At 43.2% G+C, this 12,333-nt stretch overlaps 1 protein-coding gene across 2 annotated transcripts in view; it reads right to left on the bottom strand.

Annotated features, from left to right (window-relative positions):
- The window catches only part of GMDS (GDP-mannose 4,6-dehydratase), a 736,645-nt gene extending 725,336 nt beyond the window's left edge, over positions 1 to 11,309 (bottom strand). Inside the window, exon 1 of one of the 2 annotated variants that reach the window (XM_080654381.1) lies at positions 11,026 to 11,309. In XM_080654381.1, coding sequence (XP_080510507.1) covers positions 11,026 to 11,139 — 114 coding nt within the window. In that variant the 5' untranslated portion in view covers positions 11,140 to 11,309. The remainder of the gene's footprint in view (positions 1 to 11,025) is intronic. The other variant, XM_080654382.1, reaches the window with a different exon arrangement.
- Between the last annotated feature and the right edge of the window lie 1,024 nt (positions 11,310 to 12,333).

Below are 12,333 nucleotides of genomic sequence, written 5' to 3'. Positions count from 1 at the left end.
AAACAGGATGCCATGTTACATCAGCAGCAGCATCATACATATCTTGATTGCATCACTTTTCTTGTACTTTATTTAGTACCATGTTGTTTTGTACAGTAACATGCTGCACAGGCTTGTAGCCTAGGAGCAATAGGCTATACCATATAGCCTAGCTGTGCAGTAGGCTGGACCATCTAGCTTTGTATAAGTACACTGTGATGTTCACACAACAACGAAATCTCCTAAGGGCACATTTCTTAGAACATAACCCTATCATAAATCAGTTCATGACTTTCCTGGTTCAAAAATCAGTTATAAAATCATAAAACAAATATTAATTCCAGGCTGACACTAACTCGCCATTAGGGCCTATCCTGGGAATGTCGTCACAAAGAATTCATCAAATTCTTCACTTGGGCTAGGATTCCCTTGTACATACAAAAATGTATCTGATCAAACAATTGGTAAAGTCTCCAATTGGAATAAATGTTAAAGGCTAAAAATACAGCTTTTAAGACAGAAAAATGAAAATAGTAGCATCTTTAACCATCCTTCACAGAATACAAGACTATGCAAAAGACTTATTTCTATGTCAAAAAGAAGACTAGCCCTGGGCAGTTTGGCTCAATAGATAGAGTTGTAGGCTCAATCCCCAGCCCTGATCGGAACCAATTGATGTGTCTCTATAATCCACCTTTCCACAACTGCAAAAAAAAAACAAAACAAAACAAAAAAAAATAACTCTTAAATATGCTTTGTTTTTTAAATGTGATATACAATGTTTTTACTATTCAGAATTTATTTGTTTTTGTTTTTGTTTTTTGTTTTTTAGATATTTTATTGATTTTTTACAGAGAGGAAGGAAGAGTGATAGATAGTCAGAAACATCGATGAGAGAGAAACATCGATCAGCTGCCTCTTGCACACCTCCTACTGGGGATGTGCCCGCAACCAAGTTACATGTCCTTGACCGGAATCGAACCTGGGACCTTTCAGTCCGCAGGCTGACGCTCTTCCACTGAGCCAAACCGGTTTTGGCCAGAATTTATTTGTTGATACTAATTACAAACTTAATAGAAAATAAAATTACTGGGGTTTACATTTCAAATCTGACTTTGCAATACACTTAACCTCTTTGTTCCTTGGGGATAATAAGAAAACCATCTCAGAGGAGTGCTCTGTTGCTTCAGTAAGTTAATAAATGTAAACCCTTTGAACAATGCCTGGCACAAAGTAAATGCCCAACACATTACTCTATCATAATCATCATCACTATCATCAACATCTAGAACATCAATGTTACAGTGTTACCAGAACATGATGTTACTAGAACATCAACGTCATAAGGATGGTCATTTCTGTCTGTCTTGTTCACTGTTGTATTCCCAGTGCCTGACATATAGCTGACACGCAAACATTTGTTGAGTGAATTAATTATGGTTACTAATACTTCTATTTCTAAGTAGAGGGTGACTTGCATCAAAATGTAATTGCCATACTGGTTGGTGGGAGGCGTCATCCTGTGCACTGAAGAGTCTTGGATTCAATTCCCAGTCAGAGCACATACCCAGGTTGTGGGATCCATACCCGGTCGAGGTGCATATGGGAGGCAACCGATAGATGTTTCTCACATTGATTTTTCTTTCTCCCTTTCTCTTCCTTTCTTTCTGTAATAATAAAAAAAATATCCTTGGGTGAGAATTTTTAAAAAATGTAATTGCCTATGGGAGAAAATTAGGTATGGAAAAATAACTGCTACCTGGAAATTTAGAAGAGATATGAAATAAAGAACTTCAAGAGAGAAGAGGGGAGGCTACTCTCAAGTTAAGGAAGCATCTTATCAGATCAAACTAACCCACCAGAAGAAAAGACAAGTCAAAAGTATTTGCTGGCCCTGCAAGTAACTCAGTTGATTAGGGCGTCCTCCTGATATGACAAAGATGTGGGTTTGAACTCTGATCAGGGCACATACAAGAAGCAATCAATAAATATATAAATAAGTGGAACAACAAATCGATGTTTCTCTCTCTCTACATATCAATACTTCTTTTTTTTTTAAAAAGTACTTGCTAAGGGCAATTTGCAGCCAAAAGACGTTAAGGTTTAGACAGGCTTCTTTGTTCATAGAGGTGCAAGAATCTAAAATAGGAGCCCGGCTGGCATAGCTCAGTAGTTGAGCATTGACCTATGAACCAGGAGGTCACAGTTCAATTCCCTGTCCAAGCACATGTCCAGGTTACGGGCTCAATCCTCAGGAGGGGGCATGCAGGAGGCAGCCAATCAATGATTCTCTCTTATCATTGATGTTTCTAATCTCTCCATCTCTTTCACTCTGAAATCAATTTAAAAAATTGTTTTAAAGAATCTAGAACAGGGGACTTCTAAAAGTATCCTAAGGAAGATCTAATCTGGGCCATAGCAGCAAGGACAAACCCCACTCTAGTTAGGAAAGTAGCATTAGAGAAAGGAAGTAATGTATCTAAGGACACAGCAAGCAAACTGGGAGCTGTAACTCTCAAATCAGTGTGCAGTTAAAAAGAAGGCCCTTGAGAACAATTTTTAGAGGCCACAAATCAAGCATCTCAGCCTCTCACCTGCCTTTCTCCACCAACAGAACACTGGATTATCCATGTGCTCATTGGGGCTCTGCAAGCTCTCCAGACACAATTTTCATTCAGACAACCCATCACCCAAGCTGCGGCCTCTGCAACCTACCTATTCCTGACTATCCCAAGAATCGTCTACTGGTGCTTAACCCTCCACTGAAAGACAGCAGTTTATGGGCAGAGAAAGTCACTTTGCTCTAACCACTCTCATCTTTTACTAATCCTCAGAGAACTGAGAAAAATGCTTGGGAAAGGAGCCACCAGGAGTCTTCAACAGGCCTCAGAAAACAGAGCCTTCCTCTACCTCCCTTCCCCATCGGTATTCCAGGCTTCCACCGACAAGCTACTAATGTTAACATCTCCTAATGGATATGGTAAAGCTCTAATCAAAATATACAGCAAACAGCCTTTAAAAGCAGCTTATTTCTCAAAAGCAGTGAACTTCAACAGTTTGTCAACAAATTAGCCAACAGGGCTAGTCTGATTTGACAAGAGAGAGAAGGTCCTGAGAAAAACCTACCATATTAAAGGTCTTTAGGCAAGTTCAAAGTTCTCCAAGTCAGTTTCTTGTTTGATAAAATATAAATATGTACTACCTGGGGTTAAATGAGATAATTAATATAAAGTGTGTGGCACATGGTAATAATTCTATCAATGTCAGTAAAGTTTTTTCTGTATCCTCCCCCAAATAATTATTTATCAGGTATCCAGAATCCTGTTAAAGGCAAACATTTTTGCCTCACTCCCTAAGCCTAATTCTTTACATGGAATCACAGCCTCAAAGAAAGCCATTCAGGATCAAAAGACCTGAAAATCAAGTAAGTAATAAAAATCACCCTTAATTTCAGCCTTGGAGTCCTGAATCCAAACATGGAGATACACAGCACTAGGTTTTCCCCCATCACCCATGGAGAAGGTAGTGCTCAGTAAGCTTGGAGGCGCTGGAAGCAAGCTACTGGCTCAGGACAGCATGGGGCCTTGGGTGAACTAAATTCTCTAAAGAATGTGCTATCTAAAGTGAACCCCTTGCTTTAGTCCCTATAATCTTATTAATTTTCATATGTAGATCATATACTAAAGATTCCTATTTAATTACCCTAAACCTCTCAATCTTTTCCAACTACAAATATTTTATTGTAATAAAATGTTAAATTTTACAAAAAGTTACCATTTCCTTAAATATTAAAATAGATTTTATTACTTTTTCAGATGTACATTTATTATTATTCAACTTTATAGAACCCTATAATATACATTTTACTACTATATACCATCTTTTACTCCCATTTTTCTGGCTCAAAGTAGTCTTTCTTGTTAGTTAAGGACAATGTTGGAAAGACGAGAACCTGGGGTCTAATCCTAACTCCAACACCAACTTGCTGTGTAACCTGAGGAAGTCACATTTTCTCAGTCTTCTTTCCTCCTCTACAGAATGGTGGTAACTTAACTCCAGTTCTAAAATCACAACATGTATACCAAGAAATGTTGTTTTTTTAATTTAGTGGTTATGAGTACATAAACAGTAGGAAATATATTACACAGAAGTGGATAAGTTATTTTTCCCCCTGAAATGGGTATATTGCAAGTCCTTAAAATCTGAAATTATAAAAAATCATTTAATCTCCTAAATTGCAATGTATCTGTGGTATACACTATCCAATTCTCCACAGTACCCTGATAGTGTCTTGTTACTACCCAGCCAAACAGGAATGCATCACAACATTTTCTTTCAATTTCTACAGACTTTTACAATTTCCTGGCAAGTTTTCTCAATAAACACCAGTAACTAAAGATTAATTTAATTATCCAATATTTTGAGTACCTATCTAACCTGTACCAGTTGTGATAGACATAGAAATCAATGATTAAGACACTTTTTGTCATATCCTCAAGGAATCACAATCCGTAAAGACACTGCACAGATACCATCACTCCGATCCTTTTCCTAGGCAGACATCACTAATCAATCATGGGCCTCACCCTTGAACTGGCTACAGTCTTGGCTCCAGGATTCCCTGTAGCCATTACCAATCACATGGGCTGGTTTTAACAGACCCATCACATTTCACTAAATCTCCATTACACAAGTGATGATTCTGATACCTATATTTGAATGTAGAAATGTGTGGGAAGCTGAATATGGCTTAGAAAGTAAAACCAAAAGAGGCAATGTTCCTATCATCTATAATAATAAAAGGGAAATATGTTAATTAGACCAGACTTCCTTCCAGACAAAGCCAGGGCCGGAGGGAAGCCCAGGTCCTGGGTGCCTGCGGGCAGCCAGAGGGAAACCAGCCCGGGTCCCCGGTGCCTGCAGGCAGCCAGAGGGAAGCCAGTCCGGGTCCTGGATGCCTACGGGCAGCCGGAGGGAAAGAAGCCTGGGTCCCGGGTGCCAGAGGGAAGCCGGTGCCAGCAGCCGGGGGGAAGGAAGGCCTACTGTACTTGCACAAATGTTGTGCACTGTGCCTCTAGTCTTTTATAATTCGACTAGAGGCCCAGTGCATGAAAATTCATGCACTGGAGGGGGGGTCCCTCAGCCCAGCCTGCCCCCTCTCACAGTTCAGGAGCCCTCAGGGGTGGGAGGCGACCTGGCAATCAAGGGAAGGCGACACCCCCATCACACCTCTGCTGCTGCTGCCACTACCGGCAGCACAAGTCTCGGCCGGCCCTGGTTACCTGAGCCTCAGGCCGGCCCTGGGTGGCTAGGCAGCCGCCATCCGAGGCTTGCCTGTGCCTCAAGCTGGCCCTGGGCGGCTAGGCAGCCGCCATACAAAACTTGCCTGTGCCTCAGGCCAGCCCTGGGCAGCTAGGCAGCCACCATACAAGGCTTGCCTGCACCTCAGGCCGGCCCTGGGTGGCTGGGGGGCTAAAGGGACTGGGGGACTAAAGGGAGTGGCTGGACCTGCCTGGGGATGGGCCTGGCCATGCCACATGCCTGCCACCCTGGCAGGGCTAAGGGGACTGGGCGCCACCATCTTGTGGCTGTGGGCACTGCCATCTTTGAGGGCATGGCAGTCAATTAGCATATTCCCTCTTTATTAGATAGGATTGAAGCATAAAGAAAACTGGGGAGGGGGGGAGGAATGGTACTTACTGCCAATTCTCAATTACCATTTTCTAACATTCTAAATTAATCTATATATATAAAAGGCTAATATGCAAAGTGTCCCCGTGGGAGTTCAACCAGGAGACCAGGAGTTCTATTGCTCGCCATGACATGTTCTGACCACCAGGGGGCAGCGCGGAATGAAGGAAGGCCCTGGCCGGAGGCCAGCAGCCGGGGAAGGGAGGCTTTGGCCGGCAGCCAGAAGGCCCCAATTGGCCCTGATCACCAGCCAGGCCTAGGGACCCTACCATGCATGGATTTCATGCACCGGGTCTCTAGTTCTGAAATAAAGAGGATAAAGTCTGTTAAGAACCACCGAGTCTAGAAAATCAGGTTATCCATTCTACATATGCTTCCTTTAAAGGCCAAGATTGTTTATGGTAGCTAGAATAAACTCAAAAGAAACTAATGAAATTAGGGAAAATTAAAAAAACAAACAAGGCTATAAAATTAAAGTAATATGGCTTAACTAATCCGACCTTAATAACTTAGAGTCCAACTTTTTCATCTAACACAAGACTTGCCAAAAATTTGTCTTCCAACCACAGATAAGTTAACTCTTCTTGACCATGACTGACATTCAACTATTTAAAGATAAATGCTTTGTTCTCCAGGCATCATGGTACAAAACTCTAGAACCTCGAATTGGTACTAGTTTAAATGGCTGACCAGATCTAAACCACTTCCTAAGGAAAATCTAGGCCTATCTGCAGGTGGAAAGGACCACACCATGTCACATTCTTCCCGATTTAGAACACCATATTAACCTTACTATCAAACACACTTGACAAAGGATTCTGCAATTCCCCCAACTTGCTTGCTCTGACAGAGACCAGCTTAAAATGAATATTAGAAAAGGGAAAATCCACAAACACTAACCATTCAATTCTCTAATGTCTCCACCTACCAAAAAGTGTGCTTTCGCTGTCAATTAAAGAATAATAAAAGTGTCCTAGGAAAATGACTCTGTCTTCCTTAAAAAATTACAATGGAACTTACCGAGCATCATGTTATTCTGAGTCTGTTGTTTAACAGTTATCCTGCTGAGAGTTTAATACTAATAAAATGTTGCGCTCACCTATCCACTTTGTCTTGACTATCAAGAAGGTCAAAGCTGAAATTTATGCCCACCTGACAACATCCTCAGCTTTGGATTTTGGTACACTACCTCCATCTTTCTATTGCCTTCACTTCAGACTCCTATTTCTTTTTTTCTTTTTATGATGGTCTATGTTTTTGTTTGTTTGTTTGTTAATCCTCACCAAAGGATATTTTCCCATTGATTTTTTTTTTAGAGAGAGTGGAAAGGTGGGGAGAGGGAGAGAGAGAAAGAAACATCAATGTGAGAGAGACATATCGATTGGTGGCCTCCTGCATGTGCACGAACCCAGGTATATGCCCTTGACCAGGAATCAAACCTATGACCCTTCAGTGCATGGGCCAATGCTCTATTTCCTCAGCACACTAGCCAGCAATGATAGTGCTGTGTTTTGTTATTTTTTTATTGAAGTCACCTCAGAATTCTTTTGGAAATGAGCAAAGGATATAAATAATTTAGTAATTTAATTTCCTTCATTATTGCTATTTATTTTATTTCTCAGTGTCCCCTAAAACTCTCCCTTTTCTGTACTCTTGTGCATGCTGTTTACCCCAAACACAATCCCTGCTATTTCTAGCATTCAATGACGTCTCCCAGGCTCCTGAGGTTGAACGAAGCATTCATTTGGTTCCTAACATACTTTTACAATACTGATTTTTTTTCCATGTGCACTGTCTTTTCAAGTTCCTCAAAGTCTATGAGATCCTAATGGAAAGAGAGCACATCTTACATACACTGAGTGGCCAGATTATTATGATCTCTGAACGCATAATAATCTGGCCACTCATTTTATATATATATATCCTATATAATAAAAGGCTAATATGCAAATTGTCCCCTCGACCAGGAGTTTGACCAGCAGGCAGGCCGGCCAACCGCCCATGTCCCCTCCCCCTGGGCAGGCTGGCCAGACCCCACCCATGCATGAATTCATGCACCGGGCTTCTAATATACATATATATATATATATGTGTGTGTGTGTGTGTGTGTATATATATATATATACATATATATATATATATATATATATATATATATATATATATATATATAATGAGTGGCCAGATTATTATGCGTTCAGAGATCATAATAATCTGGCCACTCAGTGTATAGTTATATTCCCAGCAGCATCAAAACAAGCCTTGCACGTGGCAGACACCCAGTAAAGACATGTTCTGTTAATGGGAAGGGTATGTTAGCATTTTTGAAAGCTCACTGGGTAAAACCATGTGGGAAGTAAGCTGAAAAGGAGTTTTTATCTAAAGCAATTTACAAACCAAAAACTAAAATAGTAAATTACCTATGTAGCCAACAGGAATGGCATATATGTAAATACACATAAAGTTCCTGGAATGGCTACTTTTGGCAGGATTAGTCAGTGTTCATAAAGACTTTTAGTGGAGTTAAAAGGAATAAGACTGTGAGGATATTCAGTCACAGTTTAATGACTCCAAAGATGTACAAGGCGACAGTATTCAAAGAACAGCAAGTACATTTCCATGGATGTAGTAAAGAACGACACGCATCATTAAATAATGGAGGTGAATTTGGGGGACAGCTGACAGAGGGCCTAGAGACAGCAATGCAAAGCTAAAGCCTGGCATTTTTTTAAGGTAATTTAATTAGGTAAAATCTTTGGAAATGATGCACAACTACTGTGTCAACAATTGACAGGAGGAAGAAAGCTAGACTATGAGGCCTGACAGTAAGTACTAGTGATGCCAGTAAGTACTGGCTATCTGCACTCATTCTCAGGTGGGTGTGTAGGACAACCCATTTAAGAGCCCATCTGGCACAATGGCCACGATAGCCCTAAGGGCCAGAGCAGTGGTTTCTACCTCACCTTCTTGAATCTGAATTCTCTTCTTAGAGTAAAACAATCTCTCTCTCTCTCTCTCTCTCTCTCTCTCTCTCTCTCTCCCTCTTTCTCTCTCTCTCTCTCACACACACACAAACACACTCACAGAGATGTAATTTCAATTGTGTGGCTTACCACAGAGGCAGTATAACAAAATGCCTCAGAGCAACTCCTGGGTTCAAATCTCAGCTCTGACACTATTAGGTGTGCACTCTCAGGGAACATATTTAACTTTACTTAGCCAGATAAAAATTGTACCTTCCTCTTAGGTAGATATATAAAATGTTTAGCAGAATGAGTAGTTCAGTAAGCTCTCACCCAATATTATTTTTTAAATGGACAATAAGGTATGGATTTTCAGACCCCTTGTATTTACTTCACAGTCCTCTGGAAATCCTTGATACCCAAGTTGGGAGTTGCTGTCTTAGAAGTAAATTCCATCAGTAAGGATTTATGTGACAGCTACAATGTTCAGCATTGTGCCAGGGCCTACAGAAGCCAACACCATACCCAACAAGTAAGGGGACAACGCAGAGGGTGGATGTTGGAAGGACATGGGATTGTTGCAGAGGTTAAAAGGAGACTGAAACTCAAGCAGCAGTTTAAAGTTGGAAATGCTATGGGGAGCCAAAGAGGTCTGGTCAGGGAGTAGCATGCTGAACATGTGCTTAAGGAAGACTACCCATTGGTAGCCTTTAGGGCAAACTAGAGTAGGGGGCACATCTCTCACCACTCAGAAACAACCAGGAGACTGGGTTCAAATCTCTAAAGAAGGTTCCATTCCTAACCTGCACTGATTCATACTGCTGGTCACTTACACTGAGTGGCCAGATTATTATGTGTTCAGAGATCATAATAAGTGGTACCACTGGTTACATTAACAGCTTAACTAATGTCTTCATAATACTTAGAAAAAAAATTTACCTAAAACAGCACATGCAGGCTTAGTAAATATTTGAGCTTCAGATTCAGTCTAAGAAATTGGAAAAAGGGGAACCACCTGCAGAAGAGTCCTCAGCATTAGAAAAGGATAGACAGTACGTAGGCCAGGCCCTTGCCTGAATTTAAGGGTTCCCATCCTCAACCTCAAATCCTTGATCTACCCACCTCTCTTGCCAGTTTTCAAACACTTGTTTATTGTAATTACCTTAAACATAGTAAAATGCATGAATAACCAGAAATCAATCAGATATCCAGTAGTTAAAACTCTCTATTCTTTTTTGACTCTTCTTCTGGCCAATTTCAATTTCCCTCTAATGCTAGAGCTTTGAGAGCAGGAGTTTGAATCCCAAATGGGCACTTCCTAGTTGTGTGATGTCAGACAAATCAAACTCACATGCATCCGTTTGCATATCTGTGAAGTGGGGATAACCTGTCAGAAAGTAGTTGTGAAAACTAAATGGTTAATATCAGTCAAGTGACTAAAACATAATAAGCACAATATGTATTAGCTATTATTATCATCTATATTACAGAGTAATATTGGCTACCACCAGATCTCCAGGAGTACAACTATCACATTTTTTTCAACAAAAACACACGGGCAAAACTATTTCATTGTCACTGAATCGCACACAGCACAGCTAGATAAGACGCTGTGGTCAGCCCCTACCTGTTGCAACACCTTTAAGAGATGACTGCCACAAACGGGCCTGCACATGAGGCTCCAACATGCAGGACTGCTCCTCCTGAACTACCTCAGCCCAGAGCTCATTGCTCTGGAAACAGAACCCTAGCATGTGTGAACAGAAATCTCAGAAGTTCATAAAATTTTTAAAAGTTTTTGTGATATATGCTTTTTTTTAAAAAAAAAGTATTTCCTGGTCTGTGACCCACAGCACTACTTTGTCATTTTCTCTTTTCTATCTAGAAATCTGTGAGATGGAACCAAAACAGCAAGAAACTTCCTCCCCTGCTTCCCAAGCATTAGCAGATAAGCGGCCCTTAGGTGACTCCACACTCATATTCATAGATAAACGGTCCTTTCCCGCCCCGCCCCACCCCCCACCCCCCACCCCCCGCACCCTACCCCTGGGCACTAGGGTCCGGTCTGCAAAGAACTAAAATCTAAGTGCATCCTAGAAGGCTTGTAAAGACACGGGCTCCCGTCGCCTGTGGACAGATGAGAGGGTCGCCTTGCTCCAGTGTGAGGACCACATCCCTTCCAGGACACATGCTCCCACACCCCGGGAAGACCAGAAACACTCAATGCAGTGAGCACACTCCCACAGCCACATCTGTCCGCGACCTATCGGGCAGCACCGCCTTCCGAACCGCCCAGGAAACTGTTCCCGGAACGCGCGGGCAGCCCCGGCAAGCGCGAGGTGCACACGTGCCAGGCGGCAGCAGGCCCGGTTCGGCCCCGCCTCGCACTCACCTGGCCCGTGATGCCAGTGATGAGCGCCACCTTCCTGGGCTTGCCCATCTCGCCATCCCCGGAGCCCCTGGCGCTGGGGCAGCGTGCCGGAGCTTGTGCCGGAGCTTGTGCCATGTCCCCGCGAGGCGTGCAGCAGAGAGCAGGGAGGAGCGACAGCGAGCGCAGCTGAGGCAGCAGCGCCAGGAGACGTGGGAGTGTAACCCGCGCTCAAGTTGCCTCGCCCGGCTGCAGGGAACTGCGCACCGCGCGGCCAGCCGCCACAATCTGACAGGGAGCTCGGAGGCGGGTGGGAAGGGCAGGGGGCGGGCCCAGCGGCTAGGCGACGCGGCGGCGCGGCTGCAGCCAGGCGGGCGTGGCGTCATCCCGTAGGCCCGCAACGTTCCCGCGGCGCTAGCGGCAGGCCCCGCCCCCCGTCAACGGCCTTGCGGGAGGGGCGGGGCGCCGGAGGGCGGGGCTAGCCACTGGGCTCTGTGGCCTCTGGTTGGGGGCTAACCTGCAGCCTCAGGAAAGGAAGTGACACTGGTCCAGCTCCTGGCTTGGCCCTGGGCCAGGGCGAGAGTGGGAGGGGTTAGCCTTCAACGGCCCTTACGTCACCACTTCTCCCTCGGTGGAACCCCCACGTCCTCTCCTTCTCTGTCTGAATCTCCCAGGAATCCTAATAAGAACCCGAGGATGCGGGGAGAAACTATGGGCAGACCTTTCTGTTAGGACAAAGCCTTGAATTCCAAATCTGGGTGTCACGGGGCCTGGGTCAAAGGCTTTGACAATAATTTCTGGAAACTTGTTGCAATGTTTTTTTGATAGTCTGATTTTATGTTTCTTGAAGGTCACTAGCTTTACAAGACCCCTGAATGGGGATCACAGTTGTGGGGAACAACTAACCTCATCTCTAGCCTGGCTTTCTGGCTCTTTTCACATTTCCCAGAGTTCAGAGTACTGATAAGACACAATAAAGTCTGTGGCCCACACACAATAAAAAAATGTTGAAAATAATAATACACAGAATAAGGAAATATTGCAAAGAATGCCGGATCAATAAACCTGAACGTGGCTAACCTCAAACAAAAATTCAAATGCAAGGTGGTGGCCTAGCTTGACGTCTATTTATCTTGGCTTCTATGGGCAGCTGTGCATTGAGCCAGGAAAGGAGCAGAGGTGACTGGGACACTGGAAGGACAGCAGGTGTGTGTACATAAGCAGTTGGCTAGAATCCAGGGAGAATACAGAAACTTCCTTATCACTACTGCTCTACTTATGGCAGGCAAGATCATCACTTTAAATCGAAAATTAAGTAATTAGGAGAGTGCT

This window comes from Plecotus auritus (genome assembly GCF_963455305.1).
Source record: "Plecotus auritus genome assembly, chromosome: 2".
Taxonomy (NCBI): domain Eukaryota; kingdom Metazoa; phylum Chordata; class Mammalia; order Chiroptera; family Vespertilionidae; genus Plecotus; species Plecotus auritus.
This window is presented reverse-complemented; position numbering and strand designations above follow the sequence as displayed.